The sequence below is a fragment of the Mustela putorius genome, unplaced genomic scaffold (genome assembly GCF_011764305.1).
Source record: "Mustela putorius furo isolate JIRA1106 unplaced genomic scaffold, ASM1176430v1.1 tig00000874_pilon_pilon_pilon, whole genome shotgun sequence".
Taxonomy (NCBI): Eukaryota; Metazoa; Chordata; class Mammalia; order Carnivora; family Mustelidae; genus Mustela; species Mustela putorius.
In genome coordinates, this window is record NW_025421505.1 from 8,797,120 (window position 1) to 8,822,807 (window position 25,688).

Sequence of the window (25,688 nt, forward strand, 5' to 3'; positions counted from 1 at the left end):
TCGGCTCAGTCCTTTACAAGGTGCTAGAAGGAGGAGGGCAAACATCAGGAGAGGAACAGTCCCTGTCCTCAGGGGCATTCATGCCAGCCCTTGGATATCACAGATGATGCAAGCGTATGAGTGTCCCAAAGGTGACATACACTTCCCTTACATCCACACACATGGCCACTGCACCCAATCCCACTCCCAAACCTCCAGGGTCCAGAAGAAGGGTTCCTGAGATAGGGCCCGAAATGTGGACTTTGGCCCGCGTGCTGACTCACTTTGTGACATCTCTAACCTCCATCTCCAGCCACCAGGAGAACCAGGAGAGTAGCAGCTGATATCCTGAGGCGTCTTCCGGGGACAGCCTCTGGGACATCCTCTATTTCTGACCTCCCACGGCCTCACTGCTGTTTTCTTGCTGCAGCTTGTCCCCCCACCTGCCTCCCGGGAGCCCCCTCAACCTTTCCTCAGCAGGTCTTCCCATCCTTTCTCTTTCCAGTATCATTCACTTCCAGAAATAAGTCACAGGTGGTATTTATTCTGGGTCTGTATCAGTTCCACTCCCTGTCTGACCGGCCTTTTCTGGCCATTCTCGACTTCAGGAAGTGCCCCCACTTAGAGCCCCAGGGTCCAGCCTGTGCCTCCATCTCTGCAGACCTGCCCCAGGACATCTCTGCCTGGTGCACAGCGGTGCTGAGGAAGAATTAGCCACACGAGGCCTGGGCCCTCCCTGGTGGTGTCGAAGGTGAGTCTTTCCCCCTGAACTTTTAGCTCAGAGCTGCACTCAGTCAACACCAGCGATGGTAGAGCAGCTGTCTTAGTCACTGCCCACTGATGGGCCGTGAGGCTGCTCCCAGCCAGATGGGGATGAGCCAATGCCAACAGTCCCCAGGGCCCCCGCTGCTACTGTGGTGTACTCCCTGAATCTGCACCAGCCTCAGGGGTGTTAAGAAAAATTACCCACAAGAGGAAAATAAGGCACAAAGATGAGGAGTCCTTTCCGAGTCATCCTGGAACAGTGGTTTTCAAAGTGTGCCTCCTGGCTCAGCAGCCATGGTAGCACCTGGGAACTTGCTAGAAATGCAGAATTTCAGGTCCTACCCCTAACCCAGCTGAAATGCTTCCAGTGGGGCCCAGCCATCTGTGTTTTCATGAGGCTTCCAGGTGATTCTGATGCCTCCTAAATTTGAGATTCTGATGCCTCCTAGAGCTACACTATCCAGTACATCAGCCACTAGCTCCGTGTGGCATTGAGCCCTTGCAGTGTGGTTTGAATTGAGATGTGAGTATAAAATACACACCAAATTACAATGACTTACTTAGAAAAAAAAAAAAACCCACAGACTATAAAATAGTGACTAGGAACATTGTTGTATTGGTTACATGTTGAAATAATATTTTAGATATACTGAGTTAAATAAAATATATTGTCACAATTAATGCTACCGCTACCAATTCCTTTTCTTGTTTTTAAAATGTGGCTACTAGTGAAAATTTAAAATTACACTTGTGGCTTGCGTATTTATATTGGACAGTGCTGCTCAAGAGTATTATGTTCCCAAAGCCACCTAAGTCTTGTCTAATTCTCTAGGGGGATGTAACTTTGACTTGTATTTGGTATTGATTGGGTCTAGATTCTGTAAAGGTGGTGCTAATTTGCAGGAAAATGATATGATGCAAATGGTTTTCATGGGGAGAAGTAAATACTTTCTATTTGGTAGAAAAATTTGCCCTGAAGTTTGTAATTGTATCATTCTATAGACATTAACTAGCTTTGTAGCTACCTTGGCAACTTTTTCTTTTAAGGTTTTATTTATTTATTTGAGAGAGAGACAGAGATAGTGAGAGCACAGGCAGCGGGAGAGGGAGAAGCACGTTCCCTGTGAGCAGGGAGCCTGATGTGGGGGTCGACCCCAGGACCCTGGTCAAGTGCACAGCCCTGGTTGACCTAAGTATCCCCAAGGAGAGTGAGCATTTTAGGATGCTCTCTGCGTCAGTGAAGGACTTGTGCCCAGGTCCGGACCCATGGTGACCATGAGGCTCTAAGAGGACATGACTCCTCATCTGAGCCTCACAGGAAGAGGAGCAAGAGAGAGGTGAAGTCCAGGAACCTGCCATTAGGTCATTAGAATTACTATAAGAAAAATACTAAAAATACAAGCATGAGTTACAAAGAAAATACAAAACTACACCCATGCAGAAGTAAAAAGTGATCCAGGCCTAATCTGTCAAGCACTTAGTAAGAGCCTGGAACTCTGCTGAGCTCACCGTTGGCATTACCTTGTCTAATCCTCTCATAACCCTGAGGTGGTGGAGATTGGCGATCATCCCCACTCTACAGATAAGGAAACCAAGGGTAAGCATCACTACAAAGTCACACAAAGGCCAAAGTCTGGATACCAGCTCGGGACTCCGTGAACCCCCGGATACTGACAAGAGTCATGGAAAATTCCCTCTAATTGGGGCTCTCGAAGTCCAACCCTGCCCCAGCCCTGGGGCTGGCAAGCAAGCCTCATTCAAAAGGAGCCCCGAGAGGCAGGCTGTACCGGGACATGTTTAGCCATTTCGTGGCCATTTCCCCAAGGTCACAAATGCAGCAAGGTTGCAAAAGAGACTCAGGACCCCTTGCTCCTAATTGGAGGCCTTTGGCTGTTGTGACTGCTGCTCTCAGTCTGAGCAGGTGTCCAAGATTAAAGACCAGTTGCATAAGACAAGCCGAGTTGAAATTCAGTGAAGGGTACTGGTGGCTCATTATTCTCTTCTGGCCTAGATGTTCAACATTTCCATTATTAAAAGTTTAATACAAGACCAGAGGAAGAGCTGTGGTCATCCAGCTAATAAGGCAATTCAAGGGAGGTAGTTAAGCATCATGCCTCAGGCGCCTATGATTTCAGCGAAAGGTAAGAGCAGTTCGCTCGCACACCTGCCCTTACCGCGTCCTGAACGTAGCTTCGCCTTCCTGGTCGTTCCTATAGATGCTTCTTATTCCTCCCTGTACAAACAACGCGAGATGAAATGGAAATGAACCTTCCCTGTCAATGGAATAATCCCTACCAAGGAAGCAAATGTTGGGTTGAATGTGACTCTGGTGCAAACATCTGATGTATATTGTAACTTCGCAGGGGTGTCACCCCTCCCCTCATAAGGAAAGCCCTTCAGCACTGTGCTTTCCATGAAGCAACACGTGGAGGTGAGTGATGGGAGTCCACTTGCAAACTCTGGGTTCTCAGGGGGTGGAAAGCGGTGTCCAGGCACCATGGTGGGGGATGCCTGCTGGATTACTCATCCCCCAAACACTGTGGGCCTTGGCTGTTAAAGGGCTCACAGCTCCCCCAAATCCCCTCAAGTTATCCTCAGCCAGAAGCGTAAGCTCCTCGCCAGCAGCCCCCAGCCAAAGACAGACTGACATCACATGGGGGATCAACTCCCTGTGCTTTTCATATTCCAGAACTCCCCAAGGGCTCAGGCTGGTGCCAGACTCCAGCGGAGACTGTCTCCTTGCTAAGCTGCTCCTGTGGCTGCTGTTTCCCTCTTTTTCCTCCCAGAGCTCTCCTCCAATAAACCCCTTTCATGAGTGCCCCCATCTCCAGCTCTGCTCCTTGGAATCTCATCCTAAGATACCATGTCACAGTTTTGCACCACGTTTGCCCTCCTGATGTCCCACGGGAGACTCCCTTAGAGCAGGAATCACGTTCCCACTTCCAGAGACAAAGCTGTTAGTAAATGAAAGAGCAGGATGAAGCCCAAGGATGCTCACAACCACAGGACTGTCCAGAGTGGGGGAAGGAACGCATAGATCACAAGCGCGGTCCGACGGAACTTTTCCCAAAATGATATCCACTGGTCACATGTAGCCACTGAGCACCTGACATGTGACCAGTGTGACTGAGAAACTGTTTCCAGTTTGGTTTCATTTTAATTTATTTACTTTGCCTTTTTTTTTTTTTTTTTTAAGATTTTGTTTTTGCATTACCTCTACATCCAACGCGGGACTTGAACTCACAACCCCGAGATCAAGAGTACCATGTGTCACTGAGAGCCAGCCACGTGCCCCATTGTTTCATTTAAATTTAAACTGAGAGAGTCACATGTGCCTCAGGGCTACTGACTCTATGGGACAGTACGGATCAAGAAAGAGGAATTGGTGTGAACAGATGAACAGGTTGGGGCAGCAACTTCCAAACAAGTGTCCTGCAAATACCTTGGGAGAGAAAGCAGATTGGGAGAAAAGCGTAGAATAAACCTGGATATTTATTTCTAAGTCCACAGTTGGCATTTCAGCCTGGGATGGGAAATGGGGGCCAGGGGAATCCTCTGCTCATTTTGACTCCAAAGGGCTTGCCTTTGAGCCCATGAACCTCCAAAGAAATAGAATGTCTTCCCGAGGCAGGGTCTGTGTCCTGTTGTTCCTCCCTGTCTGCTGCTCCCTGACCCCAGCTCAAGGGCAGAGGAATTTCTAGAGGGCTGGACCATTCATTTCCTCATTCATTCAACATGCCCACTGGAAAAGATGTACTAACCACCTTACATGAGTCAGGCAGTGCAATCTAGAGGTGAACAAGGTCTTAAGGAAAACTACAGTCCAGCAGGAAAGAGAGAAACCTGAAGCCCAGTTAATACCACAGAGTAGTGGACACAATTTGCTCAGTGTAAGTGCCCCAGCCACTATGCCTGGTAGAGCTGGGCGGGCTCCTACAGGTCGCATTTCATCTTGGACATCTGGGGTCTTGAAAGACCAGGGGCATTTTCCCTGAAAGAGGAGGAAGAGGCAAGGGCCCTTCCTGCAAAGGGAATAAACAGCCTAGCCCAAGGACTGGGGGCATGCATGGCACACTTTTCCCTGTGGTACCTGACAAGGTGGAGCAGAATGGGTGTGGACCATGGTCTGGGGGTTTGGCATCAAATCCTGCGGGATTATGGAAACTGTGAGTGATGGGGAGTCAGCACAGTGTGCCTTATTGCCTGTGTCATTGGGAAGTGTCTTGCCTCCAGGGAAGTGGGCACCTAGGGATGGTAAGCAAGGAGGTTGGTGTGATAATCCAGGCCCAGGTTGGGGTGGCCCAGATGGGGGTGGTGTATGCTACTTCCTGATCTTGGCCTGGGGCAGCAGCCAATGCCGAGTGTCCCCAGGGCCATAGCCACCTGCCAGGCCTGGACCTGGCCTCCCCACCATGATCCCTACTTGGGGCAGAGGTGGCTGCAGTGCAGATGGGCTGGGGGACTATAAATAGCCGGGGCGCATACATTAGCATGCCAATGCACCCGCACCCCATCCTCTATGCTAATGGCCCACCATGGGCCTGAACACCTTCTGTTCCCCTGCATGCATTTGCATGCGCAATTAGCATAATCTTGTATAATTAATGAACAGCGTCAATTTTAGCTCCTAAGTAATTTGATTAACATGTTGATAGGGCACTTACTAGGCTCTCCAAACCGCAGGGCTGGGCATGGGGCCTGAGGAGAGGGGGAGAGGTGGTAAAGAGACTGATATGGGGCCCCCAGCTGCCCATGAAGTGCGGTGGTGACTCCACTTCCCTGAGGGAGGGATAGCGGGATAGAGGGGCTGCTAAAGGGAGGCCTCTGGGTGCCCCACGTGAAGCATCGGGTCCAGGCAGGAGCACAGTTACCGTGGGTCACCTGAGCATGAAGCCCATTTTGTGCCCATGTGGACAGAGACATACATACACATGTCCTGCATCCCCCCCACCCCTCTAGCCTTGGGAGTCCTCTGAGAATGCAGGATGCTAGACTCCAAGGGAAGAACAGAAGAGGAGCAGGGATGGAGAAAAGGTGGGAGGGATAGGGAACGGGAGGGATGGACAGATAGACGGAATCCATAGAGGAGGGAGATGTGCTTGTAAGTAACTTGGGAATATGAAGGGGAACGGAGGGGTCTCATAGCCTGAAGAAAAGAAGTTGTGAGTTCTTCTGGCTTTTTTGGGTGGGTGAGCCAGGCTCCCAAGCCAGAAACCTTGGTGCCTCCTATTTATGAATCATGAGAGAGGCAGAGGTTGGAGGTCAGGAAAGCTGGACACTTTCCTTAATGTGCCAAACGACCCAGGACAGAGAGGACAGAATGCTGAGTGTTGCTCCCTTCCCATTCAGAGGCAATTCCATTCCAGCCCCAGACCTCCCAGGACCCCTGTCAGAGGCTCAGACTCCTTTCCTGCTCATCTGTGACTGTGGTCAGTTAGCTCTAAGTGATTTTCTTGGTGCTATTGAGGCTAGTTCTCTGAGATGGGCCATCAGGGTGAAGGTAGGCTGGGGTAAGATATGATATTATGGCAGGCCCTGCAAAAGTACATCGGACTTAACTTCACAGCATCCCTAGGGGGTGGGTTAAGAGTCAGTTCCTTGTTAGAAATGAGGAAACTGAAGCTGAGGGACGTGGGGGCCTTGCTCCAAGTCGTCTGGCCAGACATTCCACATTGGCTTGAATCTCCCAATTCCGAATAACCCTTAAATTTACAGAGAGAGTTTATCATTCAAATTGCAGACAGGTGATTTGCTAGCCACCTCCCACTCCACCTATTGCGGTCCTCCACACTTCCTCATGCCTGCACTTCTTCTCTCCTCCTCTGGGGGCACTGTCCATAGCTCCCCTCCTGCCTTAGCCTGGGGGAGGTTTTTCCAGAAATCTCCTTCTGAATTAGGGGGTGGCTTGGAGACCCTTGTCCTTGGATGGCCCCCCAGGGGTGGTTTGGGAGCCCTAGGGGTCATGGGGGAATCTCACATGAACCCTCTCTGCTTCTCTCTCAAATGCTCCCAGCTCTGAAAGGAGTGGGGTGGGGAAGGAAGTGCAGTTCACTCTGCAGGCAAGAGGGGAACCTCAGTCCCACCTCAGCATTGACCCAGCAGTGAGGTTCCAGGACCCCAAGAAGAATTGCCAGAATGGGCCCAGACAGAAGCCTGTGCTTGCAACATCACCGTGGGTGCAAAGAGATCCTACTGGAAAGAGTGGAAGGAGATGCACACTACTGTGAGCTTGTTTTTTGGCTGTGGAGAAAAACAGTGATTCCTGCATTGACCATTGGGTTAAGAAGGAAGGCTGATTCTTTTGCAGCTTTCACAACCCCTTGCTATCATTGCCTTTGTCAGGTTGTGCCTGACCTAGAGACTGGGGTTTAAGTTTGCCCACAACAGGGGAAACTAAAGCTTATCTCCTCTAGGTGGCTCAGGCACAGCCTGTTTCAACAGTATCACTACAAAATCCACTGTGCACCAGGCACAGTCACATGCCAGAATGCATCATAGCTCACAGCTCCAGTCCATCCCTCAGAGCCAGAGGAGAAGAGCTGTAGGCTTCCCACCCACTCTCACACTAGGCTGATCAAGAAAATCATTAGTCTGAGAGCTGTGATGTCCAACACGGTAGCTGTGTGTGATTGAGTTCGAATTAATTAAAATTAAATAAAATTAAAAATCCAGTTCCTCAGTCATTGTAGCTATATTTCAGGTGTCCAGTGCCCAAGGTACATGTGGCTGTTGGCTACCTCATTGATCAGTGCAGAATATTTCTATCCTTGCACAGAGTTCTATTGATAGCGTTGTCTTTAAGCTTTACGTTGATCTCTATTTCCTTATATCATATGTAAAGGCTTAAACAATTATGTTTCATGTCTTCAACTGCTCCGTAAGCTCTCAGAGGGCAGGAATCATTGTTTAAACTTTCCTGTTTTCCCCCAGTCATCCATTACAGTACCTGCCTCACACTTGGTGCTCACTGATTCATGATGGAATTCAACAGTCAAAATTAACTATATGACTGGATGAATACTGGACCAAAGCCCCCAAATCACATTTAATAGGAAAGTAAAATCCTGTACTTAGATAAAAAAATGTCAGTTGCAGAGACAGAACTTTGAGAACTGTAGGGAAAAGACCTGTGAAAATCTATTCCTTGATAACACCAAGAGGAAAACAGGCAAAAACTGTTGAAATAGGGGTGACTGGGTGGCTCAGTGGGTTAAGTCTCTGTCTTCAGCTCAAGCCATGAACTCAGGGTCCTGGGATCAAGCCCCTCATTGGGCTCTCTGCTCAGCAGGGAGCCTGCTTCTCTCTCTCTCTCTGCCTACTTGTTATCTCTTTCTGTCAAATAAATAAAATCTTAAAACTATTAAAATAAACTTTTTCAGAACTTGAAATTAACAAAAGTTTTGCACAAACCAAGGAGTATTTACTCAAGAGAAATTAATGAATCTTAATAACAGAGAGCTTTGCAGTATTTTCATTTGTCCTACTACCATCCCCTTCTTTCTAGCTCTGTAGTAGATTTGAAAACCAGCAGCACTGCAACCATGGCTGCTGGGAAAACTAGTGCCTAGTAGCTACTATAAGAAAAAGACTAGAGCTTCTCAACATGTATTCTCAGACAACTGTCACTATTTGATCTGTCTGGCAGCTCCCTGACAACCCCATTCACAGGAATAGTCATTTGAGCTGCACCAGAGCTTGCTTAGTGGGAAAATCTCTATCCTGAGGGTGTTTGTTGAAAACAACCATTGGCAATTGTTTAACACTGCTGTTGCTGGAGGCAATGACAGTAGTTGGGGCAAACAAGAGTCTGGCCAAAACCTGTAAAGAAAAAAAGTGGGAATGACATGTTCATAGGGGGATTCTGAAAAACTTTCATATATTCCTGGAGATCTAGGAGGTCATGTGCATGTGCAAGGAAGAGCACATGTTCAAGAAAGATCTTAGAATGCCCTAGTCTCTCATCTCTGGCTGATCCTAAAACCTGCACAAACAGGAAGTAGAGGTTAAGTCAGGGTTGTATACTGCTAGAACACTGACAACATGCATATGCAGGAATTGATGCAAAACATATGCAGCAAATGATCTAGCAAATGATTAATACAAATTGGTTTAAGGCATTTAGAATGCTTGTCCAATCATAAGCTGACCACTAAGCTAACCGAACAAAAACTTTAGCGGCCACACACAAAAAGATTTTATAGAATTAGTCCACAAAAGTCATTAAGTAAACAAAGATTAACAGCAACAAACATTGGGAAGGAGGAGCTGATTTCCATGTATTACATTACATTATTAAAATGCCCAGTTTTTGATGAATAATTTTGAGATATTCAGAGTAACAGTAAAGTATGGCCCATACACAAGAAATAAAGCATTAATATGAATGGTCCCTGAAGATGTCCACATATTAGATTTACTAGACAAAGACTTTAATCAGCCATTCTAAACATGTTTAAAGAATTAAAGAAAACCATGTTTAAAAGAATTGAAGAAAAGTACGAGAATACCTTACCATATAGAGAACACCTATAAAGAAATATAAATTATTTTTCAAAAACCCCCACATTTAAATTCAGGAACTATGGGACACCTGGGTGACTCAGTCAGTTAAGGGTCTGACTCTGGCTCAGGTCATGATCTCAGGGTCATGGAACTGAGCCTAGAACTGGGCTCCCCACTCAGTGGGGACTCTCCGTGTCCCTCTCCCTCTGCCCCTCCCCCTGCTTGTGCTCCCTCTGTCTCTCTCTCAAATAAATAAATAAATAAATAAATAAATAAAGTCTTTTAAAAAAATAAATTCAGAAGCTGAAAAGGACAACTGAAGTGAAAAATTTCTAGATAAACTTAACAGCATATCTGAATTGACAGAAACAAAAAAATCAATGAATTTGATGATAGGTCAGTTGAGATTATCTAGTTCTGGAGCAGAAAGGAAAAAGAACAAAGAAGAGTAAAAAGAATCTAAGATGTTGTGGAAAACCATCAAACATAGTAACATATTCATAATGGAAGCCCCAACAGGAAAGAAGAAAGGGAAAGGGGCAGAAAGAATGTTTGAAGAAATAATTGAGGGGCGCCTGGGTGGCTCAGTGGGTAAAAGCCTCTGCCTTCGGCTCAGTTCAATCCCAGGGTCCTGGGATCAAGCCCCAAATCAGGCTCTTTGCTCAGCGGGGAGCCTGCTTCCCCATCTCTCTCTCCGCCTGTCTCTCTGCCTACTTGTGATCTCTGTCTGTCAAATCAATAAATAAAATCTTTAAAAAAAAATTTTAAAAAAAGGAAATAATTGACAAAAACTTCCTGAAATTGGTGAAAAACATTATTCTACACATCCAAGAAACTTAATGGACTCCAAGTAATATGAACTCAAAGAGATCCACAATGTAGACACATCATACTCAAACTGTCAAAAGCTGAAGACAGAATCTGGGAAGCAACAATTACCTACAAGAGAGCCTCATGAGATTAAGAGCTGACTTCTCATCAGAAACTATGGAGGTCAGATTATAGAGGGATGACATTCAAAGCAGTGAAAGAAAATGACTGTCAACAAAAAAATTCTACATCCAGCAAAACTATCCTTCAAACATGAAGCATACATTTTTGAAAATTTAAATAAATATGAAAGATGAATTGTGACATTTTCAGATAAACAAAAATTGAGAGAATTCCTGACTTGTTAGTGATCTTTCTTGAAGTTAGATCTTTCTTGCAAGAAGTATTAATGGGGATGGGGTGCCTGGGTGATTCAGATGGTTAAGCATCTGCCTTCGGCTCAGTTCACGATCCCAGGGTCCTAGGATCAAGGCTCACATCAGGCTCCATGCTTAGTTGGGAGTCTGGTTCTTCCTCTGCCCCTCCCCTCTGCTCATGCTTTCTCCCTGGCTTGCTCTCTCTCTCACATAAATAAATAAAATCTTTAAAAAAAAGAAATATTAATAGACACAGTATTTATAAAACTGTGCTGATGTGTTTATAATGTGTAAAAATACAATGTGATTGACTGACAAGGCTCTAACAAAGGAAAATTAAGGCAATGGAGCTGTATTAGAGCATTATTTTACATGTATTGAAACTAAGTTGATACTGTCTAAATTAGATTTTTTTTTTCTTAAAGATTTTATTTATTTATTTGACAGAGAAAGTGAGAGAGCACAAGCAGGAGCAGCAGAGAGAGAAGGAGAAGCAGGCTCCCCACTGAGCAAGGTGCCTTATGTGGGGCTTGATCCCAGGACCCTGGGATCATGACCTGAGCCGAAGGCAGATGCTTAACAACTGAGCCACCCAGACACCCCTAAATTAGATTGGTTTTTAAAAGATTCTATTTAGGGGCACCTGGGTGGTTCAGTGGGTTGAGCCTTTGCCTTTGGCTTGGTTCATGATCTCAGGGTCCTAGGATAGAGCCCCGCATCGGGCTCTTTGCTCAGCAAGGAACCTACTTCCCCTCCCTCTCTCTGCCTGCCTCTCTGCCTACTTGTGATTTCTGTCAAATAAATAAATAGAATCTTTTTAAAAAAAGATTCTATTTATTTATTTGAGAGAGAGAGAGAGTCCAGTGCACACAAGTAGGGGGAGGGGCAGAAGGAGAGGGAGAAAGAGACTCCCTGCTGAGAGTGGAGTCTGATGCTAGGCTTGATTCCAGGACCCTGAGATCATGACCTGAGCTGAAATGAGATGCTTAACCAACTGAGCCACCCAGGCACCTCTAAATTAGATTGCTTTAAATCAAGATATTAATAGTAATTCCCAGAACAACCACTAAGAATATTACTTAAAAATACAGTAACAATAACAGAATTAAAACAGTACACTGGAAAATATCAATTTAACACACAGAGAAGAGCAATAATAGAGGAATAGGGAAATACAACAGATAGGAAACACACTGCAAAATGGCAGACATAAATCCTACTTTATCAGTAAGTACATTAGATGCAGATGGATCAAGTACTCAAATTAAAAGGCAGAGATTGGCAGAATAGATTAAAAAACATAACCTAAGGGCACCTAGGTGGCTCAGTCATGTAGGCATCTGCCTTTGGCTCAGGTCACGATCCTGGGATTCTAGGATCAAGCCCTGCTTTGGGCTGCCTGCTTGGTGGGAAGCCTACTTCTCCCTCTCCCACTCCCCTGCTTGTGTTCTCTCTCTTGCCATACCTCTCTCTGTCAAATAAATAAAATCTTAATAAATAAATAAACAAACAAACCCATAATCTAACTATATGATGTCTATGCAAGGCACGGTTTAGATTCAAAAATAGAAATAGGAAGAAAATAAAAGGATTGCAAAAGATATCAAGAAAACCAACCAGAAGACAGCAGGAGCAACTTTATTAATACTATACTAAATAGACTTTAAGACAAAATTATTATAAGAGATAAAGACATTTTATGTTAAAATGTCAATCTGTCAGAAAGAAATAATTATAAACATATATGCACCTGATAATAAAGCTCCAAAATATAAGAAATAAAAAAATGACAGAATTTGGAGGAAAACATAGATAATTCAACAGTAATTGAAGACTCTTATGCCCTACTTTCAGTAACAGAACTACTAGGCAGAAGATCAACAGGGGAATAGGAGACTTGAATAACCCTCCTTATTCCCACTTATACAATAAATGAGCTACATTTCACATGATACTTTCAAGACTTAGCATCGTGAAGATTTCATTTCCATCTAGGTTAATCTGAATTAAACACAATCTCAGTAAATATGACACACAATCAACAGAGTGGAAGGCAACTTACAGAATGGGAGAAAATATCTGCAAATCACATATCTGAAAAATAGTTAATATCCAGAATATATAAAGATCTCCTAAAACTCAAAAACAACAAAAACCAAATAACCCAGTGACAAAAACACATAAATGACTTTATAGAGATTTCTTCAAAGATGGTGTAGAAATGGCCAAAAAGCAACTGAAAAGATGCTTAACATCACTTATCGTTAGAGAAATGCAAATCAAAACAATGAGATACTGGGGCACCTGGCTAGCTCAGTTAGTAGAGCATGTGACTCTTGATCTTAGAATTGTTGAGTTTGAACCCCATGTTGTTGAAGAGATTATTTAAAATAAAAAATATTAAAGAAAAGACAACGAGATATCATCTCACACCCATTAGAATGGCTACTGTAAAACAAGAGTGTTCGTGAGGAAGTGGAGAAATTAGAACACTTGTCTGCTCTTGGTGAAATGGTAGAATGGTGCACCTATTATGGAAAACAGTATGAGGATCCTTAAAAAATTTAAAAAAGAACTGTCATATGATCCAGCAATAGCATTTATGGTTATATATCCAAAGAGTAAGGTCTCAAAGAGATATTTTCACACTCATATTTATAGCAGCATTATTTATGATAGCTGAAAGATAGAAGCACCCAAATGTTCACTGATGGATGAATGTGGTATGTATGTAAAACGGAACACTATCCAGCCTTAAAAAGGAAGGAAATCCTGTTATATGCTACAACATGGATGAAGCTTGAGAAGAGTATGTTAAGTAAAGCAGGCCAGTTGCAAAAAGACATACTGTATGATTCCACTTATATGGGGTATGTAAAGTAGCCAAATTTGGAGAAACAGAAAGTAGAATTGTGGCTACCAGGACTGGGAGAGGAGAAAATGGGAGCTGCTGCTTGATGGATACAGAGTTTCAGTTTTGCAGAAAGAAAAAGTTCTGGAAACTTGTTGCCTAACAATGAGAATATATTTAACACTACTGTTTTAAAATGATAAAGATAGTAAATTTTATTAGGTGTTTTTTTTAACACACCTTAAAAAATGATATAAGTAAGTAATTTTTATGACCTAGACAATCTAACTATAAAGTTAATATAAAAAATAATTAAGCTGGGGGGACACCTGGGCAGCTCAGTCAGTTAAGTATTCAACTTCTGATTTTAGCTCAGGTCATGATCTCAGGGTTGTTAGATCAAGCCCCAGGTCAAGTTCATGCTCCGCACGGAGTCTGCTTGATTTTTTACCTCTGCCCCCACTACTTCTCCCCCCAACTTGTACTCTCTCTCTCTCTCAAAAAGAAAAAACAAAAACAAAAACAAAACAAAAAAAAAAAACAAACGGCGCCTGGGTGGCTCAGTTGGTTGAGCAACTGCCTTCGGCTCAGGTCATGATCCCAGACTTCCAGGATCGAGTCCCGCATTGGGCTCCTAGCTCCTTGGGGAGTCTGCTTCTCCCTCTGACCTTCTCTTCTCTCATGCTCTCTCTCACTCATTCTCTCTCAAATACATAAATAAAATCTTAAAAAAAAAAAAGAACAAAAGAATAGTTGAGAAAATTCTAAAACATAAGAGTAATGCAGAGAAGCACTAGATCTGTTACTAAAAAGTGTTATGCATATTCAAAAATTAAAACAGCATTGTACTCCCACATAAATAAGTAGGAATAATGATATAGGATGAAAATAATTGCATTTAGAATACGACATGGGTGATATTTACAATTGGTAGGGGAAAGATGGATTATTCAATAATTGTTGTTGGGGGGCACCTGGGTGGCTCAGTGGGTTAAGCCGCTGCCTTCGGCTCAGGTCATGATCTCAGGGTCCTGGGATCGAGTCCCGCATCGGGCTCTCTGCTCGGCGGGGAGCCTGCTTCCCTCTCTCTCTCTCTCTCTCTGCCAGCCTCTCTACCTACCTGTGATCTCTCTCTGTCAAATAAATAAAATGGAATCTTTAAAAAAAAAAAAATAATTGTTGTTGGGACAACAGGAGCTATCAGAAAAAAATATAGGTGGACGCATATTTCTTTTTTTTTTTAATTTTATTTATTTATTTGAGAGAGAGAGAGTGTGAGCAAGAGAGAGAGCACAATCTGGAAGGAAAGGCAGAGGGAGAGGGAGAAGCAGGCTTCCCACTGAGTAGGGAGCCCCATGTGGGGCTTGATCTCAGGACCTGACACAAAGGAAGATGCTTAACTGACTGAGCCACTCAGATGTCTGAGGTGAGCCCATACTTCCTAACTTTAACCAGAGTAAATTCCAAATGGATGATTTCCTCTGCCAGTATTATGGCAGACTAAATATCTTTAAAGTGCCTTCCTGGGACACCTGGCTGGCTCAGTCAGTTAAGTGTCTAACTCTTGATCTCAGCTTAGGTCTTGATCTCAAGGTTATGAGTTCAAGTGCTGCACTGGGCTCCACAATGGGCATGGAGTCTACTTAAATAAGTAAATGAATAAATAAAGTGCCTTCCCAATATGACCATATCCTGAAGTTTTAGCCAAAAGTAAGGAAAATCCAAGGATTAAAATAGGGGGGAAAAAAAAAAAAGAAAGAAAGAAAGAAAAGAAAGAAAAGAAACCAAAAACAAGAAGTTGAAATCTAAGTGGGAGCTATGAACTATGAGCTAGCACAAATATTAGGGTTGTACTGGTGTCAAATGGCAATACGAACACACTGGGATGGAGAATAGGGACCACTTCAGATGAGGGCCCTGAATCCTCTAAAGATCCTAAAAAGGTCTCAGTTTGGTAGCACTGCCTCCTCCTGGTAGAATCAAACAAATCCTTCCAGAGGAAAGCACAGCTTATTCTGGTCCTGATGTGATTCAACCAAATGTGGGCTAAAATAAGATAAAATAATGACCACCACAATAATAACAACAAAAACATCAAAGAAAGAAACAAGCCATCACAAATAAGAGTCAGCAGAAGTAATGAACAATAGCTATAGAACCCAAGGACTTCTGATACTGGAATTATCAAGTACTCAATGTAAAATAACCACAAACATTTTAAAGAAACAAAAAGTTAATTAAAAAAAAATTAGTAAGCACCAAGAGACACCGACCCTAGTAACCAGTCATATTTGAAAAAGAACTAAATAAAACTTTTAGAAATGGAAAATAAAATCACTGAAATTAGTAGCTCATTGAATAAATTAAACAATAGTTTAGATACAGCTAAAGGGAATTAGTGAGTGAGGAGATGAATAAAAAAGAATTACCCAGGATGTAGTACAAAGAGAAAAATAAGACATACACAATTGTTTAGGATATGTGGAGGATAGGATTAAAGGTCTAAATTGGAGTCTCATTTAAAGTGCCATAAGGAGAAAATAGGACAAAGCCAAAGAGGGAGATGGGCCATATTAGACTCTTAATTGCAGGAAACAAACTGAGGGTTGCTGGAGTGGAGGGGGGTGAGAGGGATGGGGTGGCTGGGTGATGGACACTGGGGAGGGTATGTGCTATGGTGAGTGCTGTGAATTGTGTAAGACTGATGAATCACAGATCTGTACCCCTGAAACAAATAATTCATTATATGTTAATTTAAAAAAGTGAAAGTACTGTTAGATATTTTTTTTTAAAGATTTTATTTATTTATTTGACAGAGAGAAATCACAAGTAGACGGAGAGGCAGGCAGAGAGAGAGGAAGGGAAGCAGGCTCCCTGCTGAGCAGAGAGCCCAATGCAGGACTCAATCCCAGGACCCTGAGATCATGACCTGAGCTGAAGGCAGTGGCTTAACCCACTGAGCCACCCAGGCGCCCCACTGTTAGATATTTTTAAAAAGTGCCATAAGGAGAAAAGAGAGAATACAACCAAGATGTAACATTAGGCAAAGTCTGAGCAATTTCCAGAAGTGATGAAAGATATAAATCCACAGATACAAGAAGATCAACAAACTCTAAGCAGGATAAAAAAAATTCACAACAAGGCACATTAAAGTAAACTGAAGAACTCCAAAGACAAAGAAAAGGGGCGCCTGGGCTGGCTCAGTGGGTTAAAGCCTCTGCCTTCGGCTCAGGTCATGATCCCAGGGTCCTGGGATCAAGTCCCACATCAGGCTCTCTGCTCAGTGGGGAGCCTGCTTTTTCCTCTCCTTCTCTCTGCCTGCCTGTCTGCCTACTTGTGATCTCTGTCTGTCAAATAAATAAATAAAAATTTAAAAAAATAAATACATAAATCTTAAAAAAAAAAACAAAAACAAAGAGAAGCGCTTCTATACAGACAGAAAAGATTTGCTGGCAAAAGAATGACATTTATGCTGCACTCTTCAACAGCAATAGTGGAAACATTTTCAAAGTGCTAAGTAAAAAACTATCAGTTTAGAATTAGGTTCCCAGGAAGGCCACCTTTCAAGAAAGACAGTGATATAAAGACACTGATAGTAAAACAAAAGTGAGCATGGTGTTTACCACCACAGACCTTCATTAAATTAGGAACCTCTAAAAGATATACTTCAGAAGGAGAGAAAGGGACCCCAGAGATAGTTATAAGATACAAGGAAAAAAAAAGATAAGCAAAAACAAAACAAAAAACCCACAAAAAACAAAACCCTGATCAATCTAAAGAAAAAAATTCATGCATAATTAAAAATAATAACAATATGTGGTATTTTAAAAGAATTAAAATGTCTTATAAATAGGGCAGGGGTAATGGAACTGTCTAAGATCAGTGGTGAGTTGGTAAATATTTAACAATAATTTTTGGGTGGGGGAACCCATGATTTATAACATTTGTTGATTTCCATGGCTGTATATGTTCCCTCCATGACTGATTTCAAGCTACTAGTGTGATGTCATTGAATATGGAGTTGAGAAGAGATACTAATAATTAACTCTTGTGAACTGATATGAGCCAGCTCCAGCACACCACCATCCAAGATTCCAATATTAGGAAAGAAATTAAGACTTTGTTAAGAATACATACTAAATTTCAAGGGTAATAACTAAAAGAACAGAAATTAAGTGAATAAAGTTCTAAATCAGTAGAGGGAAAAATGCATAAGAAACACATACACTACATCAAAAAAAATTCTCAATTTTTTGTATAAAGTAAGAAAGGAAAACAAAGAAACATAGAAGAGGTGGAACAAATAAAAAGCACAAAGTAAGATAGTTGAAATAAATCAATAATCTCAATAAAGAAAATGGACTAAATTTGTCAGTTAAAAAATAGACTGGATTTTAAAAATAATTACTTTTAAAGACTTCTTCTGCTAATTCTAATATGATTAGAATTAGGTTAGGTGATTGCCTTTGGCTCAGGTCATGATCCTGGAGTCCAGGGATGGAGTCCTGAATCTGGCTCCCAGCTCCATGGGGAGTCTGCTTCTCCTTCTGACCTTCTCCCCTCTCATGCTCTCTCTCACTTGCTCTCTTTAAAGTAAAAAAAAAAAAAATCCAGCAATACGCTGTTAAAAGAGAAATACTTGAACCATAAGGACACATAATGGTTGAAAATAAAGGATGAATAAATGTATATGATCCAAATAGAACCAAAAGTAAGTTAAGAGAGTCTGTAAATAGTATTAGATAAAATGAACTTTAAAGCAAAATATATATTAGAAATAAAGGACCAATAAATGCCAATAAAAAGTTCAACCCAGAAAAGTTATAAGATTCTAAAACTTCTCCACATTCAATAAAATAGTCACCAATATATATAATATTAATTACATTTTGTATATATTAATCTTCCACATGAACTTTTGGCCTATCTTTGTGGGTTCCATCAATTTTTGATATTAATATATATATAAATATTGATATATATATACACACAAATATATAAAATTAAAAGATAAAGATAAGCTGAAAATTCAAGTGAAGATTATAACCTCATCTCTCAATTTTTAATAGGTCAAACAGAAAAAGATAAATAAAGACAGATCTAGACAATATAGTTAACAATATATTTTTTAAAAATTTTATTTATTTGTTTGACACACACAAAGAGAGAGAGGGAGCACAAGCAGGGGAAGACACAGAGAGAAAGGGAGACACAGACTCTCCACCGAACAGGGAGACCAACGTGTGGCTTGATCCCAGGACCCCAGGACCATGACCTGAGCCAAAGGCAGACACCCAATCAACTGAGCCATCCACCACTCAATCTTGATTTAGGGGGACCTGTGGCTCAGGCAGTTAAGCGACTGCCTTCAGCTCAGGTCATGATCCCAGGGTCCTGGGATGGAGCACAGGGTTGGGATCCCTGCCCAGTGGGGAGTCTGTGTCTCCCTCTCCCTCCCCAAATTCATGCTCTCTCTCACTCACTCTCTCTCTCAAACAAATAAATAAGATCTTTTAAAAATATTGATTAAATGAACATACATATAAAGTGTTAGACTTATTAGACACATGATTATGTTAGAAATTAATAACAAAAATAAATTTTAAAATACCGCGTTTGGGAATTAAAAACCATACTTCTGCTTCTGCTTCTAACCGGGATGGAGTAATAGAGACCACAATTACCTATGGCCTAAAAATAAAACAAACAAGACAAAATGTACAAAACATTTTTCAAGGTAATAGACATCAGATAACAAAAGACAGTGATCTCCAAAAGATGGGAAATAAATGAGGTGAACATTGCAAATGTCTCACTATTGCTTTGAGAGTTTCCAGACCACAGCACAAGAGGGGGAACTAAGGTAGAGCTAGGAGACCCCAGAATTGAGGAGATGCACTGAAGAGTCCCAAGGTTGCTAGACTTCATAGGACAGAGCCTCATAGAGGAGAGAAGTACATAGAAAGAAAAACCAGAAAGTTGTGAAGGGTCCCCCTTGAGTATTTAGTAGAGTACTAATCAGTCTGTGCATATGAAGAAACTACCCAAGACCAAGGAAAGAACTACCCAAAAGGAATACAGAGAGCAGTCCTGGTGCTTGCATAGAGATGGGAATAGTGCCTGTTTCTACGAGCTAGACTTGAAAAACTCAGAGTTCATGAGGTATTGGGTAGAGTACTCAAGAAGGTCTTACTCAAGTAGTGGGGAATAATTAGTCCTAGATTGAGTATTGCTGTGGAACCATCTAATAAATCATGAGATCAAGATTCAAAAAGATCAAACTGTTCACAAGTAACTTAACTGCATCCCAGAACAAAGCTCAAGAAGATTTATGGGAATACAAAAATATCCAAAGCCCAAGAAGGAAAAATTCATAATGTCTGGCATCTAATTACAGAATACCAGGCATGCCAAGATGCAAAAAAATAAGGCCTATAATGAGAATAATCAATCAATTAAAATAGAATAGACACAGATATTAGAATTAGCAGAAGTCTTTAAAAGTAATTACAACAGTATTTGGTAAATTCAAAAATTTAAGCAGAGATGTGGAAGATATAAAAAAATATACAAATCAAACTTGTGGAGATGAAAACTACAACATTTAAGATAAAAAATATATTGGAAGGGATTAACAATGGATGAAACAGGACCGAAGAAAGGATTAGTGAACTTAAGGCATGGCAGTAGAAACTATCCAAAATGAAAAACAAAACAAAACAAAATCCTCTAAAGTGAAATGTAAAGTGAGCTGCAGGACAACCTCAAGCAGTTTAGCATTTGTAATTGGAGTAATCAGTGTTCCCAAAGGAGTAGAGAAGGGGATGGTGTACAGAAAGATACTTGAGAAAATAATGGCAAAAAACTGTCAAAAACGGGGCACCTGGGTGTTTCAGTTGGTTAACCCATCTGCCTTTGGCTCAGGTCATGATCCTAGGGTCCTGGGATCAAGCCCCACATTGGGCTTCCTGCTCAGCTGGAAGTCTGCTGCTCCCTCTCCTTTGCCCTGTCCCCTGCTCACACTGTCTCTCAAATAAATAAATAAAAATCTTTTTAAAAAGCCGTTCCAAGTATAATGAAAACTGTAGCCTCATAGATCCAAAAGGATAAATAGCTCCAAACACATGAAATATGAAGAAAAACTATACCAAGGCATATCATAATTAAGTTGTTAAAAATGAATAATAAAGAGGGGCACCTGGATAGCTTGGTAGGTTGGGCATCCAACTCTTGATTTTGCCTCTGGTCATGGTCTCCGGGTTTTGGGATTGGGCCCTGTATTTGTCTCTGAGCTCAGAACAGAGTCTGCTTGTCCCTCTCCCTCTGCTCCCCCACTCACTCTCTCTATCTCTAAAGTAAATAAATACAATCTTTTTTTAAAAAGTTTTTAAAAAAAGATTTTATTTATTTATTTGACAGAGACAGATCACAAGCAGGCAGAGAGAGAGAGGGGGAAGCAGGCTCCCTGCTGAGCAGAGAGCCCCATGTGGGGCTTGATCCCAGGACCCTGGGATCATGACCTGAGCCAAAGGCAGAGGCTTTAACCCACTAAGCCACTCAGGTGCCCCAAATAAATACAATCTTAAAAAAAATGAATAATAAAGAGAAAAATATTAAAAGCAGCCAGAGATAAAAGACATGTTTATGCACAGAGAAACAAAGACAATGATGGTAACAGATTTTTCATGAGTAATGGAAAAGAGAAGACGGTGGAACAACACCTTAACAACAAAAGTCAACCTTGAATTCCATACCCAGTTAAAATACAAACAAATATTAAAGGATGCCCTTCAGACATAAGAAAAATGGAAATCTGGGTCTACAGAAAAGAATGAAGAGCAGTAGAAATGGTAACTACATAGGTAAATGTATAAGATATTTTTCATATTTTTAAAATTTCTAAAAATAATTGACTGTTTAAATAAAAAATCCATGTATTATGGATTTTTATATCATATAAAAATAGAATTCTTGGGGGGCGCCTGGGTGGCTCAGTGGGTTAAGCCGCTGCCTTTGGCTCGGGTCATGATCTCAGGGTCCTGGGATCGAGTCCCGCATCGGGCTCTCTGCTCAGCAGGGAGCCTGCTTCCCTCTCTCTCTCTCTGCCTGCCTCTCCATCTACTTGTGATTTCTCTCTGTCAAATAAATAAATAAAATCTTTAAAACAAAAAATAGAATTCTTGGGATTCCTGGATGGCTCAGTCATTGAACATCTGCCTTTGGCTCAGATCATGATCCCGGGGTCCTGGGATTGTGCCCCGCATCGGGCTTGCTGGTCAGCGGGAGGCCTGCTTTTCCCTCTCCCTCTGCCCCTGCTTGTGTTTGCTCTCTTGCTGTGTCTCTCTCTGTCAAATAAATAAAATCTTTAAAAAAATAGAATTCATGATAAGAATAGCATACTATACATGCAGTAATATAATTAAAAGTAGACTACACTAACCTAAAGGTGTGTACTTTAAGCCCTAAAGCAATCACTAAAGTAACAAAATAGTTTGGCGAATAAGCCAACAAAGGAAATAAATTAAATAATTAAAAAAAACTGAATAATCTAGATAGAAGCTGTATGGATGTCACCATTCTCAGTTCTGATATTGGCAAACTATGTTTTCTCTTTTTTTTCTGATCAGTCTGGCTATAGGTTTAACCATTTTATTGATCTTAAAGGAGCAGCTTTTGGTTTCATTGATTATTGTTTATCTGTTTCCTATTTTAACATTTATTAGTTCCTTTCTTCTGCTTACTTTTGATTTAATTTCATCTCCTTTATCAGGTTTCCTAGAATGAAAGCTGAGGTAATTGATTTAAGATTTTTTAGCTATGACATAAAAAGCATAATACATAAAAGAAAAAATTTATAAACTGGATTTCATGAAAATTGAAAAACTTGTATTCTTCAAATAACACTGTTAGGAATGAAAAGGCAAGTCACTGGGAAAAAATTTTTGTAAAATAGATATTGGACTTGTATCCATAATATATAAAGAACTCCTACAACTCAGTAATAAAAAAACAACCCAATATAAAGGGGGATGATGTAGAATATTTGAGTATATATTTCTTCAAAGAAAATATATGGATGGCAAATAAGCACATGAAAAGATATTCAACATTGTTAGTCATTAGGGATGTACAAATTAAAAATCACAACGAGATACCACCACATACTTACTAGAATGGCTAAAATTTAAAAAGATAGACTATTCTCATGCTGATGAGAATGCAGAGGAACTACAACTCTTATACACTGCTGGTGGGAATGTAAAATAGCACAACCACTTTGGAAATCAGTTAGGTAATTATGATAAAGTTAAACATACTTTTACCATATGATCCATCCATTCTACTCCAAGGATTTTACTTAAGAAAAATGAAAGTGTTTGTCCATAAAAAGACTTGTACATAAGTGTTCATAAAGTTTTTATTAATAATAGTTATAAACTGGAAACAACCCAAATGTCTATCAAGAGATGATGGCACACACACAAAAACTGTTATATTCATACAATGGAAAACCACTCAGGAATAAAAATAAATGAGCTATTGATACAGGCAAAAACGTGGATGAAACACACAAAAAAAGATTACGCTGAGTGAAAACACCCAGACCAAAAAAAAAAGCACACACTGTATAATTTCATTTATATAAAATTTGTAAAAAGGAAAACCAACCTATATTGACAGAAAGCAGAGAAATGGTTGCCTGAGGATAGAGGTAAGGGGAGAGAGGGAGAGATTCCAAGGGAGGCATGAGGAAACTTTTAGGGATGAAGGATATGTTCACTATTATAATTGTGGTGATGGTTTCTTCAGTATATACATATGTCAAAGCTTTTAAAATTGTACACTTTATGTGCATTTTTTAAAAGATTTTATTTATTTATTTGACAGAGATCAAAAGTGGGCAGAGAGGCAAGCAGAGTGCGAGAGGGGGAAGCAGGCTCCCCGCCGAGCAGAGAGCCCAATGCAGGGCTCGATCCCAGGACCCTGAGATCATGACCTGAGCCGAAGGCAGAGGCTTAACCCACTGAGCCACCCAGGTGCCCCCTTTATGTGCATTTTATTGCATACTGATTATACCTCATAAAGCTAATTGAAAAATGAAGAATAAGGAAACACAACACTAAATATCCCGTGCATTGAAAAAGAAGTCATAACAGAAATTTAACAATCCTTGAAACTGAGTGGTAATAAAAATGTAAGATGTAAAAAGGTGAGGTGCAGGAAAAGTAGTATTTTATGGAAATATGACAGACTTAAATGATTGTATTAGTAAGGAAGAAGGTAAGCAGGAGCTACGTATCTAACTCAAGAAATTAGGAAAGAACAAAATAAATCCAATGAATGAAGAAGGGAGAAAATAAAGATAAATGCAGAATTAATGTAATGCAAAGCAAACACACATTAGAAAAAGACTGAAAAACTATAACTCTGTTTATATATATATATATATTTTTTTTTTAAAAGATTTATTTATTCATTTGAGAGATAAAGAGAGAGCATGAGTAGGAAGGGAAGAGGGAGAAGGGCAAAGAACCTCAAGCAGATCCCACATTGAGTGTGGAGCCTAATGTGGGGCTCCATCTCATGACCCTGACATCATGACCTGAGCCAAAACCAAGAGGCAGACACTTAACCAACTATGCCACCTGAGTGGTGCCCCAAAAACTGTTCTTAGAAGACGAATAAAAGTGACAAATTTCTGGCAAAACTTACCAAGGAGAAAGATATGCTGCAAACAATATCAGGAATGGAAAAAGTTCATAACTAAAAATACAACAGAGATCAAAAAATAAGAGAACATTACAAACAACTTTATGGAAATATATTTGAAAACTTTGGTACAATGTACAAATTCCTTAAAAAATATAACTCACCAAAACAGAGTAAAAAAGAAACAGAAGGCCTGAATTGTCCATGACCATAAAAAAAAAAGAAAAAAAAGAGTCAACTGTTTAAAAATTCTCTCCTTTTCATCCCTGAAAACTCAAGGCAAATTATAACAAATTTTCAAGGAACAGATCATACAAGGAATAGATATATTCAAACTCATACAAATTCATCCGGCAAAGAGTAAAAGAAAGAACATTCCCCTTCTAATTATTTGAGGCTGGTATATCACTAACTGTCAAACTCATACCTGGACATTATAAGACAATCACAAGCCAAACACCATTGAACATAAATGCAAAAACTCTAAAAATATTATTAACAGTGCAAATCCTGCAGCCTATAGAGAAGACAGTAAACCATTATCAAGTAAGGTTTATACCAGGAGTAATTCAGGATTAGGAAAACCGTTAATGAAATTCACTACATTAATAGTTTGAAGGAGAAAGGCTATCTCATCAACTCAGTACATACAGAGAAAAGCAGCATGTAACATTCAGTATCCATTCATGATTTTAAAACCCCCAAAACAAAAATTGGTTACCAAACTTTTTTAACCTGGTAGAGTATAGCTACCAAATGGCTACAGCTAACCATGTTTTAAATGGTGAAACATTGGAAACATTTTCTTTAAAATCAAACACAAGATAAGAATGCCATTGCCACTGCTTATATTCAATGCTGTACTTGAGGTTCTAGTCAGAGCAATAAAATAAGGAAAAAAAAGGGGGGGTGTCTGTGTGACTCAGTCCATTAAGGGTCTACCTTCAGCTCAGGTCATGATCTAAGGGTCCCTGGATTAAGGCCCATGTTAGGCTCCCTGCTCAGTGGGAAGCCTGCTTCTCCCTCTCCCTCTGCCTTTCCTGCCAGCTCATGCTCTCTTTATTACTCTCTCTCTCTCAAATAAATAAAATATTGAAGAAAAAGGATTGGACAGGAAAAAAAGTTATGGTTTGCATAAAATGGCCATCTATACATAAAAAGCAAAACAAACATAAAGACAAAGATTCACATGCAAATATCAATTGCATTTCTGTACACTATCAAGTTAGAAAATATAACAAAAGATATAATTTGCAATTGCAACAAAATATAAATATAAATATAAATATAAATAAGCTATCCATACACCTGAGAGGCTCATTCTCTCTTCAGATCCTTCCTCAAATTCCACCTTCAATTTGGCCTCCTGTGATCACTTTACTTAAAAATTACATTTGCCTAATCCCCAAATTCCTGACCAGTTTTATTTTTCTCCAGTTTTTCCACATATCACATTCTGACATACTTAGAATTATTGTTGTTGCCAATCTCCCCTGTGTCTTCTCCCTCCAGGAGAACAGATATTTTTGTCTGCTTTATTTACTCTAGTATTCTTAGAGCCTAGAGCAGTGTCTTGTACATAGTAGATGCTCAATACATATTTATTTAATGAGTAAAATTAAATGAAAAAAAGTTAAGTGCATGTGGCCTTTATTGAGAAAATTATAAACTTTACTGAAAGCATTAGAGAAGAT

At 40.7% G+C, this 25,688-nt stretch overlaps 1 protein-coding gene across 5 annotated transcripts in view; it reads right to left on the minus strand.

Annotated features, from left to right (window-relative positions):
• EBF4 (EBF family member 4) overlaps positions 1-25,688 on the minus strand; it is a 57,590-nt gene that overhangs the window by 11,368 nt on the left and 20,534 nt on the right. For 2 of the 5 annotated variants that reach the window (XR_006608399.1, XM_045086055.1), the window contains exon 8: positions 23,998-24,048. The exons of the other annotated variants lie outside the window; for them this stretch is intronic. Coding sequence is in view for 1 of the 2 variants with exons in the window: in XM_045086055.1 (XP_044941990.1) it covers positions 23,998-24,048 (51 nt within the window). In the remaining variant the exon portion in view is untranslated. The remainder of the gene's footprint in view (positions 1-23,997; positions 24,049-25,688) is intronic. 5 annotated transcript variants of the gene reach the window in all.